The sequence below is a fragment of the Falco cherrug genome, chromosome 9 (assembly GCF_023634085.1).
Source record: "Falco cherrug isolate bFalChe1 chromosome 9, bFalChe1.pri, whole genome shotgun sequence".
Classification (NCBI taxonomy): domain Eukaryota; kingdom Metazoa; phylum Chordata; class Aves; order Falconiformes; family Falconidae; genus Falco; species Falco cherrug.
This window is the reverse complement of record NC_073705.1, coordinates 34,699,293-34,724,166: the sequence shown is the minus strand read 5'-3', so window position 1 is coordinate 34,724,166 and position 24,874 is coordinate 34,699,293. Positions and strand designations below refer to the sequence as shown.

Below are 24,874 nucleotides of genomic sequence, written 5' to 3'. Positions count from 1 at the left end.
GCCCCAACAGAACAACTGAGTGCATTACCTCTCAAGTGAGGTTAAGTTGTTGACAGCTGACATTATTTGCTGCTAGGTATTAAGAGATCACAAATCCAACCCCTTATTAGTTGCATCTCTGTGAAACATACAGAACAAAATCCTCACTGTCAGCAGTGATTTTGCTATATACACTAAAAGTCTCCATTGTGCTTGATAAGAAGTAACCTTTCACACTACAGAGGGTTGAGCCAAAGCCTTCAACAAGATAATTTAGTTTGCATACTGTACTATATTTCCTTTCCCAAAGCTACCAGGATACGTGGCAAGTAGCCATGTACATCACTGGGAGACAGTTGTCACACCACTCTGATTCAACAGAGAGCCCATAACTTCACCCAGAAGCTTTAAAACACTAACTTGTTCGTATACTTTTCTTTCCCCTTTCTCTCTCAGCTGTAAAGGCTTTGCCTACTCTAACTGTTCGAGCCTTAGCATATCATTGCATTAACACTTTGTTTTGGTTATTGATGAGGTGGGAGACAGGTGAGACATACTTTCCAATAGAATCTCACTAGCTGGCTAAATATATAATGAAAATCTATTTATTCAGTGAAAATTCTCAGCTGTATGACCAATAGCATGACTGTGTAGGCAGGGAGTAAAGTAACTGATCTTTCTGCGTATAAAACATAGGTCTGCCCAGGACATGCTGCAGGCCAAAAGCTAAGCCCTTTTCCTGAGACTTGAGATGTTTTTGTTAACCTCAAGCCTTGCTTCTCCTACAGATAACTCAGTTTCATTAGTTACAAGCCAATGCCTATACAGCAGTGAGGGGTTTCTTGGAAATGGGTATCATCAGCACTGGGGATGTTTTGCTTAGGCTTTAGCCCAAACTGTTTTATAACCCGATGAGTCACCATCATGCTCAGGCTTATCCACAGGATGCCTCTTTTTATTCTTTGCTTTGCTAAGCCTTTCTAAGCTTTTCTGGATAGGTCATTACAGTGCCGTCATGCCATACCCCCAGTGGTGCCAGCAGGGTGTGAGAATTATAACCAGCACTGGTGGCTCTCCGGACACCGCGCCTGGCTGGAAGTGTCCCCAGCTGCAAACTTCATACCCTCACTCCTGTCTTTTCCACAGCTGCGTGTTTCCACCTGAACCCGCTCCTGCTGGGTACCCATAAACCGTGTTAAAAAGACCTGACACCCCACATCGCCCTTGACCTGCAGGGCAATCCCTGGCAGCATCGGCCCACAATCCCTCCCACAGCAGCGCTGCCTGTACTTTTGAGTGGTATTTAACGGCTTTTAGGTAAAAAGAGCCAAACACAGTCTTGAAAGCCCCTTCTTGGCCTCACTTGCCTAATGGATTGGCTGGTGTGGAGAAGGACAATATGGCCCATGTTGAGGGCCAAGCCCTGCCCAAATAGGTGAAAGAGGGGAGAGGATCAGGGTCTTTAGCGTCGCGAAGGGCCCGAAATGGGGCAAGAAGGTATTTTAACGCACGGGTGCAGCGCTGGGGGGAGGCAGCCCGGCCCGAGGGGAGCCGCCCTCCTGACTCCACCAGGGCCTCTGCCGCCCCCGCAGCCCCGCCCGGGCCCGGCCGCCACCCCGCCGGGCTACCAGCCCCCGCGCCGCGGCGCGGCCCCAGAGGCAAGTGGAAGGCGGGGGGCGGCGGCTCCGCTCCGCCTCTTCCTGCGGGAGCCGCGCAGTTACCGCCATGGCGCCGCGCCGGCTGGCCGCACCGGTGCCCGGCGCCGCTCTTCTCCTCCTGCCGCTGCTGCTGGTAGCGGCGAGCGCGGGACTGAGCGGCTACTTCGGCACCAAGTCCCGCTATGAGGAGGTGAACCCGCACCTGGTGCGCGACCCGCTGTCGCTGGGCCCCGCCGCGGCCGGGTCGCGGCTGCCCGCCGCCTGCGCACCGCTGCAGCTCCGCGCCGTGCTCCGCCACGGCACCCGCTACCCCACGACCGGGCAGATCCGCCGTCTGGGAGAGCTGCACGCCCGTCTTCTCCGCCGGCCAGCCGCCGCCGCGGCCTGCCCCGCCGCCGCCGACCTGGCTGCCTGGCGGATGTGGTACGAGGAGAGCCTCGACGGGCGGCTGGCGCCGCAGGGCCGGCGCGACATGGAGTACCTGGCCCGCCGCTTGGCCGCCCGCTTCCCCGCTCTCTTCGCCGCCCGCCGCCGCCTGGTGCTGGCCAGCAGCTCCAAGCACCGCTGTCTGCAGAGCGGCGCCGCCTTCCGCAGCGGGCTCGGGCCGTCCCTCAGCCTCGACAGCGACGGTAAACCCGGACACCGACCCCCCCCTTCCCCGAGGGAGCCCCGCTTCTCCCGGCGCGCCCTGAGGGAGCCCTGTGCCCGCGCTGAGGGGGCCCCGGGGCTGATGGAAGCCGTGGGGCCAGACCCATGGCCCCCACCCCCAGGCACCCTGCGTCCCCCCCGGGGACACCCATGTGGTGGGGGGACGGTCCCCGGGAGGGTGTCTGGGTGGCCGGGCCCCGGTAGCCCCGGGTGCGGTGGTGCTTGCACTGGCCGTGTCTCTGAGGCCTACGTTTGCTTTCAGAGGAAGAAGTTGAAGTTAATGATTCCTTGATGCGTTTTTTTGATCACTGCGCCAAGTTTGTAGCCTTGGTGGAGGAGAACGACACGGCGATGTGCCAGGTGAATGCCTTCAAAGAGGGGCCAGAGATGAGGAAGGTCTTGGAGAAGGTCGCGAGTGCCTTGTGTTTGCCGGTGGAGGACATAAACGCAGGTAATGACCGCCTGTTGCAGGTGGCTTAGGCTCTGAGCCTGCTGAGAACAACTTCCAAGACATGTAGTTAATGTAGAGCAGGCAATTAAAATATGCTGTAAGTTGGAGACACAGTACCTAATTAAATGCACAAGCCTGTAAACATGTATTGGTGTTGCAGTAAAAAATGCTTCAAATGCTTGCTAGTCGGTGTTCGGAAGAAAAAGATGTTTGAAAATACCTTTCCAGGAGATGAAATCAGCTTTCCCTTTGTTCGGAGGGATATGAGTATTGTTCTTTGAATTCTGCTTGGTCAAGCAGGTGTAGCTTTTATAAAACCTATTACAATTCAAACGCACAAATATTCTCAGGAAAAGGTGGACCTCTACCCTGTAGAATACTTGTCTAGAGCAGTGCTAAGTTTCCCTGTGTGGTCAAGTGGTGGGAGAGCCCTCGCAAACAGGTGTTGCTGCTGTTTGTAGTGTGCCCATAAAGCTGCAATCCCAAAGTTGCAGCACACTGCTGTTCAAGCTCAGCTGCCAATGTGGAGAGTGAGTAATGGTAGTCAAAGACCGCTCTGCATTGAACAGACACATCTTCCCTGTGTTCACTCTTTTGTCCTTTGTGGTGAGGAAGACACACTAGCGGCTGACAGCTATAGCATGTACATCAGCAGACATGCAGCATTTAATGTGAAATGCTCTTTCCCGTCATAGCAGTGTAATGTGAAAAGCTTGCAGTCCCAAATTTGGGTTCTGTGCAATAATTCTGTTGAAAACTGCTTATTTTTGGTGATGGGCCTTCGAACTGGTGATTATTTATTGGATTAAGTTGTTTGCATTGCTAAATTGCAATCGCATTTCATTTTAGAGGCAAGTTGAGAGAAAGTTGCTACTTCTGTAGTAGTGGTTTTATTTTTTGCTTGTTTGATGGTTTTATTGCAGATCTTGTTCAAGTGGCTTTTCTCACCTGCTCATATGAGTTGGCTATAAAAAATGTGACCTCCCCATGGTGTTCACTCTTCAGTGAAGAAGATGCCAAGGTATGTGGGGCTTTAAGCAGCCTGGTCTACTGGAAGGTGTCCCTCCCTGTGGCAGGGTGGTTGGAACTAGATGATCTTTAAGGTCCCTTCCAACCCAAACTATTCTACGATTTTGTATGTCCTAAATGGGAGAGATATTTGAGAAGCCTTCAAAAGATGCCTTAGTATTCAGATATAACTCATTGCACAGGCAAAAGTTCTAAGCTGTGTGCCCCTTATTCTGCAAACTAATGAAATACTACTTTGGTCTCCGAAGAGCTCTGGATTAATCAAGCAGCAAGACTGAAATACCCTTCTTTATCCAGACTTAAGTACTGGTGCCGTCTTGATTTGCCCTGATTAAAATTGTCTTTTCTTATTGTGCTTAATTCATATAATGTTTTCATTTCTGTGACCTCAGAAATGCTTTGGACAGCTTTGTTTTGCATATGATAATCATATGGTATAATGCCTTGATTCCAGAGGACATCAAATAAGGTCTTCTAGGTCCTGTGAGACTTCTCATATGCTTTTGGGGACTATCAGATCTCTAAACCTAATGCCTGTTAATAAACAGAGTAGAACCCAGATAACTGAGATTTATATTGGTTCCTCTCCTTTCAAAAAGTACCTTATGTACCTTTTGATGGTCAGTAAGGCCTCCTCCTGCAGCTCTTAAGGAAACTTAGCACCCTGGGAAAGAGGGGAGATGTCTACATAGATAGGTGTTGGTTAAAGGGTAGGCAGTGGAATTAGGAGTAAACGCTCTCCTCTCAAAGAAGGTCACCGTGGACTTCTGTTGAGGCCTGTTCTGCTCAAGATTAGAGGTAACTTAGCAGTGAGGTGGGAAAGCTTCTTGATTATATGGAGTTACTTGGGACAGTAAGAATATGGGGTGTTTGAGAGGCTTTGCAGGGGGACCCTGTGAGGGTGAATTACACAGCAGTACAGTGGTAGATGGTGTTCACTGTAAAGCGCTGCATGAGGGGTGAGATGTTGAAGCTTCGTATATGTGGTGGCCGTCTCTCAGATTCATTGTGCCACTGAGAAGTGAAATTTTGATGGTATAGATCCATGAAAATGGCTGCTCAACTAAGTAAAATTAATGGACAAAAATACCCCCCCCCAACTTTAATGCTAGAAAAATTGTAAGAAAAGGAACAGACAAGGAGGAGAGCATTGTGTGCTCTTACATAAATCCAAGGCACAGTTCTGTCTTTTTGGGATGTGTGCACGTCTTTAGAATGTAGAAATAGACAAACTGAGTTAAAGGTATGGGATTGATTCCATCTGAAGAATGATTAACTAAGCTAAGGATCTTTGACCTTCATAAGGCAAAACCAGAAATGCTAAAAAAGCGGTGGTAGTGGTTGTCTTGTCATGTGCAGTACAGAATGGGTACCAAATGAAGGTAGTAGCAGGCAGGTTTACAGCAGAGTTAACAATGTGTAGCCAAGCTGCTGGGTACTATTAAGGCTAAAACTTGGTATGTTCAAAGGGGAGACTGAGTTATTGCAGGAGAGAATCCACTGAAGTCTGCTGACTTTGTAGAAAACCACTTTAGAGCTCAAAGCCCTGGGCTGAAAATTACTGAAGCCTGGGGAAGCGTGCCTGCTGTTTTCCCTAGGACTGATCCAAGACAAAATGTGGGATTTGACATCTCTTTAATTTGATCTTTTGTGTGTGGTTTTATGCTGAGGCAGTTTCAACTGGAGCCTTGATATTTGGGGCCATGTGTGTCTGTGGAAGAGTTGTTGATCTTGTGCAGTGTGTGGCAGCATTGTTACTCCAGGTTGTGGAGTTTTTGTTTTCCCTTAGTGCAATAATAAATACTTGTGAACTCTAACTTTAGGTACTGGAATACCTGAATGATCTGAAGCAATACTGGAAGAGGGGATATGGCTATGACATCAATAGTCGCTCTAGCTGCATTTTATTCCAAGATATCTTCCAGCATTTGGACAAAGCGGTGGAAGAGAGCAAAAGGTAAATAAAAAGGCTGTTGTGCTTTGGCTGCAGGCTTTCTGTGGTCAATCCTGAGTTGGATTTAATGTAAATAAAAGTACTTTACTTCCAGATGTAACAACATTAGGAGAGTTTGACCTAGGAGAATATTAATGGAGATAATAAACTTTTTAATAGAGCAGCATTTCTTTGAAGAGTATATGGGTTTTTTTTTTTTCTTCCATTGGGGCTCTTGTCCCAGCTAATGTGTTTCCATCTTTTAACTTACTCATCCACACAGGTCTGCAAGGGACAGCCAGCTGCTGTGTCTGATAATGATGTTCTCTCCCTGCATAGTTTGAGAAGAGGCCATTGAGTTAAAACAATGACCGTTTTGTTTAAAATGTCCTTGTTAAAAATAATTTGTGGTGAAAATGGAAGACTGTGGGTTGAAAGCATCCCTATGATACTTTCTGTTACCTGGTTACTTAAGCACTTTGGTGTGGTAATCTTTCTTTCTGCATGTGTTTTGATTTGAGTCTCTTGTGTTAGTAAAGCTTTTTCTGTTCAGGTTAAAGGTGTTGAAATGTAATTATGGAAAAATAATTATTAGAGATTGTTCCAAACAGTGATTCTAGACCAGAACAGTCTGTTGCAGGATCCAAGAGGCCAGAGCTGCAACAGCAAACCTGCTTTGTTGTGACTAGGGGAGAGCAGACTTTAGGCGATATACCTGGTGTCTTGATTTGTTCCATGATCCAAAGTCTGTAGTTCCACCAGCCAGTCCGAGAACTCTGTTTAGGATATTTAGTCTCCCATCCTTATTCTTTTAAAGCAAAGCTGTAGTTTGGGAACAACACTGTAGCTGGAGGAATATATTAGGCCTTACAAGTACCTGTTAGTTAGCTTGAGGATACAGTAACCAGATGTCTTCAAATGGTGGTTTGTCTTCATCTGTTGCCATGAGTTGACAACAGTCACTTTGTGTCAGAGGAAGAACACTAGCAGTGGTACTCCATCCACTGAGTTGTGCAGTCCTCAAAACTGCCTTTGTAGTGTCATGGATATAGCCATCCCTATACTTGCTTAAAAATTAGACATGAGATGCCTGTGCTATTTTTGTGTATTGTTTACTCCTATGAGCTGGTGTCAGTCATGAGTCATGGTTCAGTATCTGGTGCTGATCTTGTCTCATGAATCGGTGTGATGGGGAGGAGTAAGATAGGAATGAAACTGAGATCTGTTGTGATGTGGAGGAAACAAACACTTCAGATATGGCTTGGGTTGTTTGTGTCATAATTACCTGCATTTACTTTCATGTGCTGGTAAATTTTTTGAGAGCTGTTTTAGCCTTAAATGCTGTGCATTCATATGAGAATGAATTTACAACCTATGTGCATGTTTCTTGTGCAAACTGAGGAATTATAAATTCATTGTTCAGCGATCAGTCACATGAATTAATACCATAGCAGATAAATGTGGGAATATTTATAAAAGTACATGATATCAAGATATGATTGTAAGATTGTATACATGTTGTGCCATTAAATACAATGTGACAGAAACCAATTTATAAGTAACTTTTAACTTAGAACCAGCAAATTGAGCTTTGGTGTTAATATGTAAATATTAGTTACATGTGGTGGATGTTCTTGCATAGCATCCTTGGGACTTTATTTCTATATTCAATATATTAAAGTAGATCTACCTAACATAGCAGCATTTTAACAACTTTGATATTTCAGGAAGAAAAGCATGAGTCATGGGTATTCGAGGCTGGCTGTATGTACTTTTTTCCATGATAACCCATTGGAAGACCTTTTTTTTTTTTTTTTTTTCTTCCCCTTTTAGTTCGCAGATTGAAATCAGAAGTAGCATTAATATTTTGGGTTGGAGGAATGAACCAATGAAGTTGGTTATTACCATTGTATAGTAGAGAAGGGAGCAAAGAAGTTTGGCTCTTTTAGGAGCTCACTGACTGAGGATCCAAGCTGGACATTAACAGTGGTAGAACAACTGTGTTAGGTCAGTTGAAACATAATTCTCAGTCAGATGGGTTTTTTGCTGTTCCCTAGTGTGGGATTCGGAGAGAGACCCTGTGTTCATCACTGGACCTCAACATCCCTGTCACTTCAAGAGTTCATGTTAAATACATGGCATGGTTTCTTTCACCTAAAGGGGAGTTACCGCTAGGTAAACAGTGCAAGTACTGTTTATCTTAATTACTTTTGGGATTCACCTGGAAAATCAAACTAAATTGTCTGTTTTAACAGTGTCAGATTAGTATGCAAGAAGGTAAATACATTGAAAATTTGCCGTTGAGATGCACACACAGACTTTTCCAACACTTGTATCCAGATGAGTGCTTTGGTCCTGCTCTGATAATTGTGTGAGTGCAGGGAAAGGGGCCATACAGGGTTGGAAATGAGAGCTGAGGATGGGAGCGTACAGGACTCTGCTGCGTTGGGTGGCAGCACAATCAGGAGCATTTCTGAATCTTGAACCGTGCTGTGCACCAGCCAGCACAGAGGAGACACCTCTGCATTTTGCCATTAATAGGTTAAAACTTGGAAGTTGCGAAGTAAAATAAGTTTGGCTTTGGAGAGGAGTTGCTGTGAATGAAAAGTGGAAATTTAAGACTCTGATAGCTCTCATTTTGGTAATGGTGAAGTCAAAGCAGTGGTTATGCTAAGATTACCATTTAAATACATTTATTCACTGTAGCTTTTCTTCAGCCTATTAGAGAGCAAAATGAAAAATACATTAGGGCATGGCTCATTAATACCCAGCTCTTAACAGACTGACAGGCACACTGCTGTGATTACCTCGGTTATGTGCTCTGTGTCTGTCTACAAACAAAGTAAGAACTGGGAATGGTAAGATCAGGAGGAAGTGCAGGTTAACAGAAAAACAAACAAGCAAGGCCCTAAAGACCCCTCTGTTCTTCTGAAATGTGAAAAACAACTTCTAAGTGTAGCTTGACTCATGTAAGGATCACTTTTGTTTCTTTTTAGTGTAATTTAGTTTTTGAATGACAGCTTTTCAGTCCTTAAATTACATGCACTAGTTGCAGCTGTCTCAACTGTGTTTAAGATCTTCCTGTAAGTTTAATAATAAAAAAATAAAGCTGTAGCTGAAAAAAATAGTTATCTGTAAATCCAATTTGAGAGCTAGATCAGCAGTCGCTAAACTACAAGGTGCAGCAGGCTTCTAGGGGAAGAGTGTGCGCCTGAGGCAGAGCACTAAAGGACTGAGAGAACTTCACCTTGTCTCTCAGCTTTGGCTGCAAAGGTTCAGTTGCAATCTCTGGCGTTCTCGTGTTGTGTTGCCACCGCAGAGGGAAGAAGACAGTGAGTTTATGTGTGTGTGTAAAGGATTGGAACCCTAAAAATTCTGCAGAATTCAAAGCTGGGTGAGCAATCAGTTCAGCGGCATCACCCGAAATGGGAGCTGAAAGCTGCTGAAGTGCGTTGCCTTGCACAAAAGGAGCATGTCACTCCATTCCACAACGTAAGGTGGCGCTCTTGAAGCACTGAAGACTTGGGTGTGACCTGAACTGGGTAACCCGGTGCGCTTAATATGTGGAAATCTGCCACAGCCTGTGCGTCGAACAGCTCGTGTCTCTTGCGATCTGGGGAGCAGAGGTGCACCTAATGCTGCTTTTATATAGGGAGAGGGGCTTATCCCGGATCGCACGGCAATATAAGAGTACAAATGAAAACAAGAAGCCATGCAAATAAAAAAATATGCCTGTGTTAATAACAGTAGAAAATATTATGTTGTGCATATGCATGTGCATCTTTTTTTAATGGTATTTATTTAATGGTATACTTAATGGTATACTTTTGCAGCAGTTCGTTAGTCAGAAAATGAACCTTTGAGGATGAAATGTCTTTTAGTGGAATGCCTTTTCAATTTCGTGATGTTTAACATTGATTTGTAACTGGCTGTTCGCCTTAAAAATTTAAGAACAACGAATTTACTTCCAGAGGATTATCTTGGCTCCAAGTCCTCTTTTCTTTCTTGAAAGTTTAGGTTGGGCTCTCCAAAAGTAGAAGGAGGAGCATTTGTGTTCGAGCAAGAAGCTGAGAGATCTGGATTATCTGTTCTGCTCCAGGCTTGGCAGTGGGGAACAGTGTTGACAATGCTGCATTTTTGTAGCATGCTTTTAAGTATTTATATTCAATAGCTTTTTCCTGTTTTAGTTTCTAGTTTCAGCTGAATTATAAAAAGAAACCTTGCTTTTATTGTAACCCTGTTTCTTCCATGAAGTGATTCTTAACCTTGCAATCTGATTGCTCACTGAACTTAGTTGCCTTATTTAGTTGCCTTGTTAAAGGTCCCTTTTCTTTTTTCTGGGGAAAATACCTTCTGCTAATTAGTCTATCATTAAGAAAATGATGAAGGTTGTAATAAATACCTGTTGCTAATTAGTCCCATCTTGAATTTGCAGTGCAAAAGTTTCAGACGTTTTTAGAATCTTTCATCATAGGAATTCCAACAGAATTCTTGGTTTAAATAGCAATATTCTCTTCTGCGTAGGTCTTGCTGTACGGCAGGATGGTTTTGGAGGCTCCAATAAGGATTTTCACTATGATTGCTCTTGTCAGCTATCCCCCATCTGGACAGCTTTTGGAAAGGTGTTGGAATATCTGTTCAGGAATTTGGGTCTGAGGTTGAATTTATTGATAGTTGTGTTAGTGACCACCTACTGTTAGCACACCCATGCATGGACCCTATTCTTCTGCACCCTCGGTAGCAATAAGGTATAAATGGCTAATAAATGTTAAATCATCAGTAGGAAGCATCTACTTCTTGAAACCTTATCACAGTTCCAGTGGGCCTTTCAGGATCACGTTCCTCCATACCTTCTTACCAATCTGTCAGGAAATGTCATGGTCACATTCCTGGGAGATGTTGGGGGCCAGGACTCACTCTGCCTTGTGTATTTTCTTAATTACAAGAAAAAAAAATTCTATCACAAGAGTTGAATATACATTAAACCAGATGACTTGTACTGAAATGGCATACTTGGGCAGCTGTCTTAGACCTTAAAGCACTTTATTTTTGTGAAGACAGAATTGCGTTTTTTCCCAAGTCTTCCTGCTACAGACAGAAAATACAGTCAGGCTATGCAACTGTGTGGCAAAGAAGCTAATGGGGAAATACCCATCACTAAACTGTTGTTTTTCCCCTCACTGCAGCTTAAGCCTTACCAAAAAGTGTCCCAGCTCTTCACTATATTGGTATAACTGCCAGGTAGTGATATGTGTGTGCATGTGCACTTGCAGTTGGGCTACTCTGGAAGAATCCTTGAAAGGCTGCTCTTACCAGTCAGCATTTGTTTACACAGAAAGTGTCCCATTTCCCAAAGCTGTGATATTTAGAGTCACTTCAACATGAGGATGTAGAGGAGCAATCGGCGAATATTAGCTTACCTCAGAAGAGCCATTGAGTTCTCTGTGGCTCTTAGATGGGCTACAGCAAGTGATCAAAATCTACTGTGACTTCCTTGCCTGCCCCCTGCCTTCCCCAGCCTAACATGGTGTGGTGGTAGGAATAACCTCAGATTCGATGGGCCCCTCATCCCTCCTCAAAAGGCATGTCTGGGCTGTGTGTTGCATTGGACAGCTGGGACTGCTAGCTCAATCCCATTGCTCACTGGCTTCTTGCCTTCTGTAACTCTTCTGGGACAGAGTTAATTTTCTTCTCAGTAGCTGGTACAATACTGTATTTTGGATTTAGTATTAGAATAATTTTGATAACACACTGATGTTTTTAGTTGTTGCTAAGTGAAGTTTTTACTAAGTTAAAAGCCTTTTCAGTTTCTTGGGCCCTGCCAGCGAGAAGGCTGGATTTGCGCAAGAAGTTGTGAGGGGACGCAGCCAGGACAGCTGACCCAAACTAGCCAAAGGGATATTCCATACCGTAGAAAATCACGCTCAGTATATAAACCAGGGGATGCTGGCCAGGGGTTGCCAGTCGCTGCTCAGGGACTGGCTGGGCATCAGTCAGCAGGTGGTGAACAATTGCACTGTGCATCTCTTGGGGTTTTTTCCTTTTGTATTTTATTCCACTTTCTGTCTCTCTCGTTTTCATTAGTTATTAACTAAAATAAAATACTATATTAATAATAAATTGTTCTTATCTCAGCGCATGAGTTTTACCTTTTTCCTGACTCTTCCACATCCTGCTGGGGGGGGCGGAGAGCGAGTGAGCGGCTGCATGATATTGAATTGCCAGCTGGGGTTAAACCAGGACATCTTGTTGGGAGAAGTGGCACACTGAACTTGGAAGGAGAAAGGGGTAATGTTATGGTCACAGGAGGAAGCCCCTCTTGCTGCAGCATATGGTATGGATCAGTAGGAAAACTGTACATAGAAGGAGTAAAAATGTGCATTGCTTTTCAGTTTCAGGTTTCTGTGGGATGCCCAGGTAAGCCTTACATCTGGGATCTGGGAGTGCTCTTCTGCTAACAGGAACTCCGTGTGTTGATGAGAAATCTGTGTATTTTGGTAGTTAATGCAATATGAATTTGCTAATCTTACAAAAAAAAAAAACCCCTTAACAGCTACACACTCGGGCAGGGGTGGATTTGAAAATTGGTTCTGGTACACTTTAAGGGTAATGGATATTCATTAAAGCTGTTTTATACTTTTTTCTTGTAGCTTCAGATATTTAACAAGTCTGCCTTTCTTACTCGTGAAAGAGAATATGAAATACTTGTGCTGTCCGAATGGATGATTGTAAGGCTCTGGAAGTTGGGACGTATGCTTTGTGCAGCCATCTCAATATTTAAAGTATGTGGCTAATGATTGAAAATACTAACCTAGCTGCACATACACGTTGCAAAATATTTGGTGGTTTCCTCTGAGAGTCAGCAGATTCAAGATATTTAACAATGACTTATTTGAACAGAGTTCAAGATCAAGTGAAGGTTATCTTTGTGGTTATACCAGGCTAAGCCATATGGTAAACAACTTAATATTGCCAATTTATTGGCAGCTTTTATTGTTTCATGTAATTTGCCTTCCTGTTAGGAGGTCAGTTCACAACACAATTGATAACCTTTCTGTAGTGATCTACTACTGTGCCCTAATCACTCCTTTCAGACCTATGACTCAGTACAAAAGAATTCAATATATAATATAAAAACAATTAACTGTTCAAAACTATCTTTTTATAGTATGTACAAAGGGAATAGAGCAAAAAGCTTCCACGTATGCAGTCCAAATGATGTAATTTGATTTAGAAAAACCTTTTTGCTCAGACCCAAATTGTTCAGTCATTTCTTTTAATAAAACTTCCTTCTTGCTGCTGGGATCCCATGTTTGCACAGTGCAGGTTCTTGGCTCTCTGGGTGCATTGGCAGGCTTGGGATGTCCTGTGTCCCTTGGTGGGAGCTGTAAACCAGTGTGTGTGATCACCCACTCAGTAGCAGAGCAGCTCCAAAGGAGAACTAGGGCTATGGACATGTAGATGTGTAATTTGCATTATTTGAAGTGCAGGGCAGTTTGTAGCCACATGCATACTACCACGGACTGACTTCAAGGTATATAGCAGTTCTTGCAGAGCCAGGTCATAGGCATCGGTACTGTGCTTCTCACAGGGTCGCTTTCTCAGTGGGCATGGAGGCATGGGTGGCTCTGTGTGCCTTTTGTATGGGGCCACTTCAGGGGTGTCTCCACTATGTCATCTGGCTCTTTGCGGTACTGGGAGAACCTGTGTTGAAAGCTTCTGTCCTAGGTGCTTGTCACCTCATCTGCTAATTCTATAGTGATATATGACTGGGCAGTCCAGAGAACCTCCGCTGGAAGCATGTCCTTTCATCTGTCTGCTAGAACTAGATATTTGAAATGTTGCTTGTGCCTTTTAAACCTCCCAGAATTTACTTAATCTCATATTAATTACCTTATATTTGCTTGCTCGGGATTGCTCTGAAAAGATATCTCAGCAACTTTTATAGAGTCATTTTCTTTTATCTAAGGAATTAAAAAAAGCAAAACAATACCTAGGCAACCAAAATGCAAATGAACTGACCTAACCAGTATTCACCTTAGGCAGGAAGGGTTTGACGAGTGGCATGACCCTACTGATTTGGTTTTGGCTTGTCATGATGGTTCAACATTTAGCATCAGCACGATGCTTTTGCACTAACACATTTAATCTCTGAGGTATGGAGTGGTGGGATCATTCACAAAAGAGCCTTTGAAACCGCAGCAGCTCTGAAGTGAAATGTAATGAAGCCTAGTTAGCTTTGGGTGATTGACTCCTGTGGGACTGCATAAGAGCTGTTGCCTTTTAAGCAGGGTTTTAAATGAGTTTTGTGTAGTCTGGTCAGCCTTTCAAGTTTGCCTTTGTCATGAGTGAGCTCATGTGTGTTCTTGTTGGAAAAGAAGGAAATTTTTATTTGTGGTGGCATCTTGTGTTGGTACTGATTCTGGAAACTAATAAGCACAGCTGTTTTCTGTTCTACTACTTAAGATGTAAGTTTTGACACATAAGGACTTAATACTGTTTGACAGACACTTGGTTTTGCTTTTTATTCTTCCCACTGGTGATAACACTTAGCAGCGCCATTGTTAAATATTTCCGCTGCCCTCTGAGTCCTACCTCTGTCACTGCATTCCCCGGTCTCTGCTGTTTCCTTGTAGATTTAAGGTTCCTCGAGCTGTTTTTTGCAGAAATAAATCACGGGGGAGGTGGGAGGGATGGAGAATTCATTCCATAGCTGAAAATAGAAAGTTTTGAGTCCTTTGTCTTGGCTTTCATATGGGGAAGAAAAAAGGCAGAATGTAGTCTAAGCTTGCTTTTTAAATAGTTGTTAAACCTTACCTTCTTTGAAGTTGTTGGAGGGATTTTTACATGAGGTTTGAAGGCTGGCAAGTTAAGCTTTGCTGTAGGAAATGTTTCTTCTTATCCCTCTATCTCTTGAGGTTTTGGTTATCTCTAGCTGAAAGTCACATAGCTGCTTAGGGAATAAACTTTAGTTGAAACAGAGTTCACTACTATACATCTCAAGTGATATATCTGTAGTCCTAGGAAGAGTAGGAATGATCTACTCTTGAGGATGGGTGAGCTGATGCAGAAGATTCAGTGTTAAACCCGAATCTGCTAAGATTAAGGAGAACTAGAATTTGTCTTAATGATAAATCCAATGTCTGTGCTTCTCTGTGGTGCTGCCTCTTCCATGGTGAGAATTAGATTTTGGGATTGTGCTGATGAATTAATTGTTCAGTAACTTCAATTTCAGCTGTGGTCAGATTTACATAGAAGGTTACAGAGTGGACAGTTCAGTAGCTGAAGTTGACATATCTCTTCAATGAACCCTGCTTGTGTTCTGCCTAGAGACAGCTGGTTCTGCTCCTTTGGAACTGCTCCGTGAAATAAATATGAAACCAATTGCTAGCAATCGCTTTCAGACAAACACAGTATTTTGTGGCAAAGTTTTATGCACAGCCTCTCCATCTCCCTTTAAAGTTGTTCTGAGATAGGTTTTTTCCTACTGATCAGTGTGCTTTCCCAAGTCATTTACTATTAAATGAAAGGGAGGAAAAAAGTGAAGTATTGTTGGCGTTTGTCAGAGTACAGCGTTGAGAACTTTGTCTGATACTTCCATGGGATGCTGAGTCATTAATCGATCGTCAAGAAGATAGAGTGTGGAAACCTCAGGCCTTCTGTTTAATATTTTATGAGCCTCTGCTACTGTTCTGAATTTATCAGTGTTTTGTTGATTGTGCTTTGCGCTTCTGTCTTTATCAGAAACAGGGGCAGTAGTAACCTTTGCCTGTGTACGTGTTCTGAAGAGGCAATCTTTTGTGATCTTTTCCATAATTAAAAATATTACTGTTGCTGTTTTAACCTCGATGGTGACTTTTATGGTTATTATCAGATGATATGAAACCACATCTGAACTGGAGTCATGACCCCAGAGACTGAACAGGAGTGCTTGAGTAGTCTTAGAAATCAGATATCCAGTGCTGGGGAGAAATCAAGTATACTTGTTACCATGTAATACAGTCTGTTTCAGCTTTGTAATTGTATTTTTTATATAGTCTGTTTTAGCATGGGAATTATATTTTTTGTTTCAATGTAATCACTATGGAGAGAGATTACTAACCAACCCTGATTGTGTAATTTTATGCTAAGAGGGAAAGAGTCCTTTAAAACTTGTGATCAATGAGGAGGTGGTTGTATATGTAACTAACGAAACAAAATTGGATTTTTCTTGGGCTCTCCATATAAGGGAAGTAAATTAAGGTTCAGTGATCAATCAGCTGTAACTATAGTGTTGACTGGTTTTTTGAGACCCCTTAGAAGACTCAGAGATACCTGTAAGGAGCATGCATGACTTAAATAACATAGTACTGCCTGTTGAATGAATGATTTTTTTTGAGAAATGTAACGCATAAGTGTGGACTATATAATTGTGTTTGAATGAAACATATGGCATGAGTGTTATGTGAAATGATTCCCCGTGCGTCCAGTGCTGCAATAAAGAATGCCTGCTTCTTAATGCTGCATTGGGTTAAGGAGTTTTCTTGTTCCTGATTTTGGTGACATAATGTGTTAGAGAGTCTATTGAAAACTCCAGATTGTACCGTATAAGGAAACATGTTTAATTCTTGTTAAAATAATACAGTGGGAGGGGTCTGCTTTGTCTCCCAAGGTAGTTTGGCCTGTTAGATGAGGATTCCATGAGACTAAAGCAGGTGAAATAAAATCTGAAGTTACAGTGAGAAAGAGAGCTTTGTTTATTCCTTGTTTTGTCTTCATAAGATTTTCTTTCCTTGTTCGTTAGAACCTCTCTCTGTGTGCAGGTGTATATGCTATAATTTGTTTCCTGTTTTGGAAATGTATGTGTTGCTGTTTTTTTAATGAAGTTAACTGTATTTTTTGTGATTTACTTCCATCCCAAGATTTCTGCTAACATCAGCTGGAAAGTAAAGCCAAACCTTGCTTAAAGCCAGTGTTGATAACCAGAAAGTTACTTTTTTCCCTTCTTCTTAACAGCTCTGAAACTTTTTTTTGGGAGGGTGTGTGTGTGTGAAATCCACTCCCTGTGGAGTGAGTAATGCCTATGTAACACCTGCTTTAGAAACTTCAGCAACATATTTACAGTACTAGCTTTCTTGCTTAGTAAACTGTAAAATACAGACCACTACTTTGGAAGCAGGCATGTGTATAAGAGTGTGCAGCTGGGACAAAATGAAAATGTGCTGAATTGCTAGAGCTGGGTGTGATAGTAAGTGCTGAAGAGGCTAAAAGAACTTGAAATAGCAGAAATAAGAGCCAGTGTTTATTGGTTTCAGGCAAGAAGCTTGGGGGGGGGGGGGGGGGGCTGGCAGGTGTGATGATTTAAGAACAATTCATTAAATAAAGGAAAAATGAAAAAAGCAGCTCCATGAGAGAGTAATAATTACAGGCCAGTCTAGTAGAAATAACAACGAAGGCTAGTGTTGATAAGCACCTTGATGAATATGATATAACAAAGTAGTGTTAGTATGGCTCTTTGAAAGGCAAACATACCTCTTGGAGCTTTTGGGAAGGATCAGCAAGCATTCTGGGAGACAGTGTGATTTCCAAACATCTTTCAACAGGTTTCCTTATCAAAAGAAATGAAGCAGTTGGGGTTAAGGGGGAAGGTCCTTACATGGGTAAAAAAAATGAACGAAAATACAAGAAATGGAGAGTAGGGATAGCAGATTGATTTTTTTCTTTTTCTTTTTTTTTTCTCTCTCTCCTTCCTAGTGGAGGCAGGTCACTAGTGGAGCTAGATCTGCAAAGATCTGGGCTGCTAAGTGGCATTGCAAATGCAGCACTTTTATTCAAGATAATTAAGATAAGTTGTTTCCACTAGGAGCATTGTAAAAGGACCTTGTGAAACTACCTGGGCTTGAAAATTGCAAAGTAATCCACATGGTAAAAAAAATTCTGATTATCATCTGTTAGGCAGAATCTGGGACAACTTACTGCTCAGAAGCTGAGTTTTGAGGTCATTATAGTTGTCTGGAAGTGTCTTTGAATGGAATTCTGTAAGATGGTTAGAAAAGGTGTTAGATGTCATGAATTAAGAAAACTGCATCATGGGTGCAGCATGGTTTTACAATGTAGCTTACTGTCATGAGTGTCGTGCATTTCTGATACTCTGATCTAAAAACATGTAGCTCATTTGGAAAAATTGTGGAGTGACTAAGGTAGGATTTTTCAAATTGGAAAGAATATTATTGCAAAGTTGTAAGTGGAAAGGATTAAATGCTACATAGCATCTACAAATAGAAAAAGCGAGCAGTGTGTGAGGTTGTGCAACTCCTTGCCACAGGATGTTGTGCATGCTAGAAATGTACATACATTTAAGGAGAGTCTTGGCAGAGGAAAGATTCATTGAATCTACATTACATAGAAGCCACATCAGGCCCAGGAGATCTCTGAGCTGGAAATTGCAGGAGGTCAAAGGAATAGCCTTCTGTCGTCTTCTGTAGGCTTGTGGGGTTTTGCTGCTGTTCCTGTTTATCGACTGACAGGAGGGATGTGAATGTGTCCTAAAACCTAAAAATACTTCCCTGAAGGTGTGTGTGGAGGGAGAGGATATAAATGAACTAGCTGAATGAGTAAGAGGAGAGGACAGAAAGGAGGGGGAAGGGAAGAGAAAGGGGTCAAAGGATCCAAAAGCTTCACAGCTTTAAAATGAGGGAAGGGGTCATAAATAACAAGAAATGTAGGCAGAACCACTGATGTTTTTTGAGGAGCTGGAAGCGGTGCTGTAGTGAATAATGTATGCCTCTTGCTGCAGCAAAGGCATGGGTGGAAAAAAATGCAACATCCTCCATATGAAACCTTTCTGTGGTTTTAAAGCTGCTTTTGAACAGGAAACAAAGGCAGGTTTCTGATACACTTTTTTAAAGTGATGTTTTGCCTAAAGGGACAGTATGTGCGTGTATGTGCATACATGTCTAAGGAGTACAGTCAGAAGAGCTGCAGGCTCACCAGGGAGCAGAGCGATGCAAGGTGTGTTTCAGACTGCACAGACACCAAGGCTATATTGAGCTGGTAGTACAGACCCCATCCTGTGCCAGGACTGAATTACTACTTACCTGATCAAAGTTTGAATCTACAGGCAAGTCCTCCAGTTAAACATTTTTCAGTTTTGCTTGAGAGATTAGGCTGGAGCAGAGGAGACTCCTCCTTTTCAGGCCAATCAAGATGTGTCGTATCTGTGGGTGGACTTTACTGGCAGCCGGAGTGTTGCCAAAGATTCACCTCTCTCATGAAAGCACTCTTTACATGTGCTAGAACAAGTGATGTGGGCTTCTGTCTGCCACTTGGAGATGGTCCCAAAAAGCCATCATCCTTCTCTGGAGCAAGGGGCGGATTTTTATCTTGCCTGATGCTTCCTTCTGCAGCGAGCCAGCTCTTATCTTTCCTTTAGTTGAACAATGTGTAACCTTTTGTTCACAAACTGTCTTTGTTTTAGGCTTTGGTTGTGGTACAAATCAGAGGTTTAATTTGTTGGCTAGCGTGCTGGGGGAGTACAATCTTTTTGACTAGCTGATGTTCTCAAGAATTAGTAATAGCAGTAGTCCTGTTCATAATCTGGACTAATAAATTGTGGAGGGACAACTGTTTTCCTCTAATGACTGGATCGCTGTCTTTGGACTAAGCTTTGGTAAATGATGGACCTTCCAAACAGCTGAACTGTATTGGAGTAGCAGGGGAGGGAGCACGGGGAAAGGCAGTATTTTGCTATGAAATTACAATTATTGTTCTAGCATGATACTTGGTTAAAAGCATTGGTGATCACAGAGGTAGGCAAGAAACACTCTTTAAAATCCTGCATTGGTGGTGGTGTGCCAGGGGAAGCCACAGTTTGTGTGTTAAGTCAGTAATATGTTTGCTTGTGGAGGCAGTCGTGATTGTAGTTAGGTCAGGGGGTAGTAGGGGTTTACTGTAGTTTCTTAATGTCCCAATATGTTTCTACTTAGGCTTAATTTGCATCTTGAAACTGAATTGTCACTTACCCTTTATTGTAGCAGTTGAAAAAGGTTTTTGATCCTCAAATCTAGCAAAACTAATGCTCAAAACGTTAAAAGTTTCCAGGTCTAAAATGATCATAATGTGGGGGCTTCTTTTCACTGCATCTTGGATTAATTTAGGCAGAAGCTTATTAAAAAGACTTTTAAAAATTATGTGTAGTTTGAAGTATTTAGAATAACTAAAGAATAAAGGGTACGTTTTAATAATAATTCATTGGTCTTTGAAGTGGATTTTGTCCTGGATGACCTAACTTATTAGTTCATTACACTTTGTCATTCAGGTACTTTTTGAATCTGCCAGGGAACAACAACAACAAAAAAGGACTAACTCTAATCAGTCCTATTAAACGCAGCTCAGCATCCCAGGAAAACCTGTTATATTGTAGCTGTAGGTTTGTACTAAAGCAAATCTGTAAAACTTACAGTAAAAAATTCATTTGGTTTAAAAAAAAAAAAAAAGTCCCAGGGAGTTTTTCCAAACAGGCTGTGGCGGAGGAATGGCTGTATGTATTGGCAGTGGATCTGTGTGACCAGTAATGAGTTACTGTGATGTCCTTGAGCCTTCCCATGTGCTGACAGTGGAAGGGCACTCTGTCACATCAGATGAAGGACTTGGTTTGGTTAGTATGTTAACAGAGCTTTGCAGCTGGCTTGGTGATTTGCTGCCCTTCTTTCAAGTTCCTGATGGGAGGAGGCAATGCTATTTAAAAATCTTACTTAATCCAAAACCAATATATTAACTATAGCATGATTGCTGGATCATCCCATACCTGGGAAGAACACAAGTGATTAGGCTCACACAGGGAGTTGGAGAGATGTACTGAGTACATGCACTCACACCATTAATCTGTTTCTTGCTTTTGTTTACCATATTTACATTAGGCTCTAGCTGTAGCCTAGCTACATTTATTACAATTTTTTACCTTTTATGTAAGAGCCAATACCTTCAATGGGGACAAAATTTAGGAAGCTTGAATGTTTTTAAAAAAGTTTGTAATAGACTGAAATTCCCAAACTGTTTTTTATCTGGCACTAGAGTTCAAAGTCTACTTCTTTAAGCCTTCATTGCTGACAGCTGTGCAGTATGTTGCTATGTTTGTTTTTAAAGCACAGGCTCTTGCTGATCCTTTGCACCTTGTTCTTTTTTAGTTCAAAACCCATTTCTTCACCTCTGATTATACAAGTTGGACATGCAGAGACACTTCAGCCATTGCTTGCCCTTATGGGTTTCTTCAAAGATGATGAACCCCTCAAGGCAAACAATTACATCAGACAAACGCATCGGAAATTTCGCAGTGGCCGGATTGTGCCTTATGCAGCCAACCTGGTATTTGTGCTTTACCACTGTGATCAAGTGAAAACCTCTAAAGAAGAATTCCAAGTGCAGATGCTGTTGAATGAAAAACCGATGTTGTTTCATCACTCAAACGAAACCACCTCTACTTATGCAGACCTCAAGGACTATTACAAGGACATCCTGGAAAACTGCCACTTCAAAGAAGAGTGCGAATTACCAAAAGTTAATATTACTGCTATTGACGAGCTTTGAGGGAATGAAATGGAGTGAGTGTTCTGCAAATTGATCTTGGTTCTGTTGGACAGATGTTGTGAACAAGCACTTTTGATGACTTGCTGCTGCTGTGCTAACTTTATAAACTTGCAGATTTGATGGGTTGTCTCAGCTCAATGCACTGTTAATTTATTACATAAGCAGAATTACATAAATGCTGTAACAGGGATGTTGAGCATTTGTAACATATGTGCTGCAAGAGGAAGTGTATTTGTATGTTTATATGAATGAATACGTAATTTCATTGGTCATTTCTCTTATAAATGTTCTGTAGCTGGACTTAAGAGCTGGGGCAACTTCTGTTGTCGGAGCTGAAGGTGGTTGCACTGATTCAGTATTGCTTTGTGCTGCCTGTTTTGCTAGCTACTGTTTTCCTGTGGCAGGCATGAGATAACTCAAACCTGTGCGCTTTTTTGCTCCTTTTCCTGAGCTTCTAGGAGGGACACTGTACATAATCCTTCTCCACAGCTGCCCAGCTTCTGCCTGGAATGCACCATGAGAACATCTGTTTCTTGGGCATTTAAAACAGGAGTTGCAATGTTCCTGCATGCATTACCTGCCCGAAAAGGGTCAAGGAGTTAAGTCTTAAAAGTCATCATCAACCCATCCTGCATAACAAGTTAGCCTCCAGGGTAAGTAAACTATCTTTAAAAAGAAGTAGAAAAAGGAAAAGGAGAAGGCAAAAAAAATAGAAAAACAAGGGGAAGTAGCCACTCTTCCATTAAGGTGCTCTGGTTGATGCAGCAGTTGTTCTCTAAGTAATCTGGTGAGTTCTTTCACACCATCAATTTCTAGTGTTAAAGATTAGGGCTAGGGCATTTAGGTTAGGCTCTGCTATGGCTATGAAAGTCTTGGTCCTGTCCAGATGCTGACAGTTTTTCTAGCAGCTCTGGTTGGAAGGGACCTCTGCAGGTCTCCAGTCCAGCCTCCTGCCTGAAATGAGATTGTTGCTCACCCTAAATCCAGGCAGGTTTTGGACTGTAAAAAGTATCTGGCTGAGACTTGACTTCTGCTAGCTGTAAAGCACCAAATGCGGTGTCAGTTACGTAGGCCTTACACATTTGGTGTGCCACTGTGTTCTTGAAGCTGGTTTTGAAGAAGTCAGTTGCATACAAATACTGGTAATTGTTTAAAGCAACTGCACGTAAAATAGGACACTTGCTACTGAAAGTTGGAAAGCATTTTAGAGCTCTGCAGTGTGGCAGAAAAAGGAAGAATGAAGGTAATTGTCCAGAAATGTGTGAAATGTAGTAAGCTGGATAAAAATTCCTTCATTGCCCAGAAGGAAATGGCTATGTGAACAAGTTGTCCCAAAGCAAATGAGGGTGTAGATTTATGGTGCTGGTAGCACATAAGTGTGTACTTAATGCTCTGTAACGAGTGTTCCATAGTTCACCCCATGAAGTGAGGTATAGTTTGCTGTGTTTACTGGGGAGGGGGTGAAAGGTTGGTATAAGCAGTTACCACAGGGTGTCAGGTGCACTGAAACGCCGATAGCCGCATTTGCTGCAGGGTATATATATACAGGGTATATAACATTTTGGTTTGTAGGCCCACCTTCAGAACTGGGAACTTAACTGCTACAAAAACAAAACCAGGAAAGAGAGAGCTGAGGAGTTAAACTTGGTGTATAATTTTTTTATTTTTCTTAGAGGACTTAGACTTTTGTCACTTTTTTTTTAATAGGGCTTGTATAAAAGCACTTAAGGCTTACATATCTGTAAGTTAAGGAGCAATCGAAAACCTGGGTTTTACTGTTGTACTCTGAGTTAAGGGCTTTTCCCGACATTGGGACATAGGGGCCCTGTTTCACTAGCACACTGATTTCTGTGGAGGCCAAGGTTCTGATCACTGAAGATATGATTAAAACTGGTGGATATTTCAGCATTAACATTCCAGTGAAATACTTGCCTGTGTTAGCTTTGCAGCTCTTTGTCTGAAACAGGTGAAATGGTTTGGGAGAAGTATTGATGCTGAAACAAATGTAGGAATATAGGACAGATAACTGTCAGCCCCGGCATATGACTTACTGCTTTATCAGTTTTGCACGTCTCCTTTTTTACATGATCCTATCTTGAGACTAAGTCAACTGATAGTAATTTCTGTGACAGATGCCTGCTACAAACTTTATTGCAACATTTGAGGCAAGCTACAAAGAAATGAACCTTTGTTGAAATGCAGTTAACTTTGGTAAATAGCAGATAAAAGAGTGAGAAAATCCACCTTTGAACAAATATTTTTTTCTGTAAATCTGTCTTCTGTGATGATTCATTATTTGAACAGAAGGGTGAAAGCCTGACTACTGGAGATGAACGGAAGATTTCTGTTGTCAGTTCAGTGAGACTGATTCTAGGACATTATGTTTACTTGAAGGATATATCCTTCTTCTTTATGGAGGAGGATTATGCTGCACTTGACTATTTTTTTGATCATGTGCCATACCAGGTGGAGGAACCAAAGAATTCCTTCTACAGTGAAGTACCATTTGCTTCTGTATTACCAATTTGATTGTGTGCTTAAATGCTGTGCAAAGGGCTTCAAGGATGACTCCAGAGGCTGTTTCCTATTTTGCCTTGGAGTACAGGTCCATCATACCTCCAGCATAACAGATATATCTTCAGTGGCTGTCAGCAATTAACTGAAAATTAAAACATGCTATTTGGTTTCTGATATGTATTTAAAGGATGTGGTGACTCACTCCTTTAGCAGAATTAGAGGCTCAGTGTGGAAATGTAGAATTGTAGCAATGTAAGTGTTTGGTCATGTTTCAGGCACTTGTTCATATGACTGATTCTTACCATTAGGGAGGTGACTTCACTATGACCCTTTTATTTAGTAAGTGTATAAATTTGCTTATATGCTACAGAGGAAAACTAAAATGGATTGAAATATTTCCATAAAGTTGGGCGCTGAGTCAGTGAGCAGTATTTGAACAAGCTGCCATATTCATGGCACTGCAGATTACCACATCCTGAATAAGTCCTGCAAGAAAAATAATGCTTTCTCTTCCTTCATATGGCTCTGGACAAAACACCTCATCTCAGTCATCTATCGGGGACTTTGCAACCTTTCTCAAACTGGAAGCTTTCATTGATGAAAAATACCCACAGTGTTCTTGGATGCTGGCCTTAAATACGTTTGAAATTTATTTTATTTTGTTAAATGTCTGAAGCTTAACTAATCTTTCTGACAAATTCATTTTTTTTTTTTCCTTCTTGTAAATACTGCTACTGTAATTCTGGTTAGCATTGAGTTGTCAAATCGCTGGATGCAATGCAGCTTTGTAATAATACGGTACTAACGGGATGAATTTGAGAACATGTTTTGGATTTTTAGTGCTGTGAAATAAAACTGCACACTTTCTTCATCTGTTTTATGAGCAGTAATAATGACATGATATTTAGTATAACAGCTGTGTTCTGCTTCAAAATATATTTGGTAGGTTGCTATTGCTTCCATTGGTGTCTCTGATTATTTTAAGTTGTCACATGGATATAAAATGCCTTAATAAGGTTTCTACTCCCACATTTTGAGGTGAGTGAAAATTTACGCTTATTTCCAGGAGCCCTGGTTTTAAAAACAGCAATAGTT

At 42.1% G+C, this 24,874-nt stretch overlaps 2 protein-coding genes across 3 annotated transcripts in view; both read left to right on the top strand.

Moving 5' to 3' along the window:
* Window positions 1-1,675: 1,675 nt before the first annotated feature.
* MINPP1 (multiple inositol-polyphosphate phosphatase 1) lies at window positions 1,676-24,650 on the top strand. The gene is made up of 5 exons (XM_055721382.1): window positions 1,676-2,266; window positions 2,548-2,736; window positions 3,660-3,757; window positions 5,589-5,722; window positions 20,863-24,650. Exons 1-5 carry the CDS (start codon window positions 1,705-1,707, stop codon window positions 21,260-21,262), a joined length of 1,383 nt encoding a protein of 460 aa, XP_055577357.1. The 5' UTR covers window positions 1,676-1,704; the 3' UTR covers window positions 21,263-24,650.
* The window catches only part of PAPSS2 (3'-phosphoadenosine 5'-phosphosulfate synthase 2), a 48,844-nt gene continuing 45,768 nt past the window's right edge, over window positions 21,799-24,874 (top strand). The window contains exon 1 of one of the 2 annotated variants that reach the window (XM_055721378.1): window positions 21,799-21,915. The gene's annotated coding sequence lies outside the window, so the exon portion shown is untranslated. The remainder of the gene's footprint in view (window positions 21,916-24,874) is intronic. The other variant, XM_055721377.1, reaches the window with a different exon arrangement.

What these genes read in the sequence shown, in the direction of transcription:
- MINPP1 (XM_055721382.1), top strand. Translation starts at nt 1,705, where the DNA reads ATGGCGCCGCGCCGGCTGGCCGCACCGGTGCCCGGCGCCGCTCTTCTC. An exon ending in CCTCAGCCTCGACAGCGACG is followed by an intron (nt 2,267 to 2,547) that starts GTAAACCCGGAC and finishes GTTTGCTTTCAG; the next exon opens with AGGAAGAAGTTGAAGTTAAT. An exon ending in GGTGGAGGACATAAACGCAG is followed by an intron (nt 2,737 to 3,659) that starts GTAATGACCGCC and finishes GTTTTATTGCAG; the next exon opens with ATCTTGTTCAAGTGGCTTTT.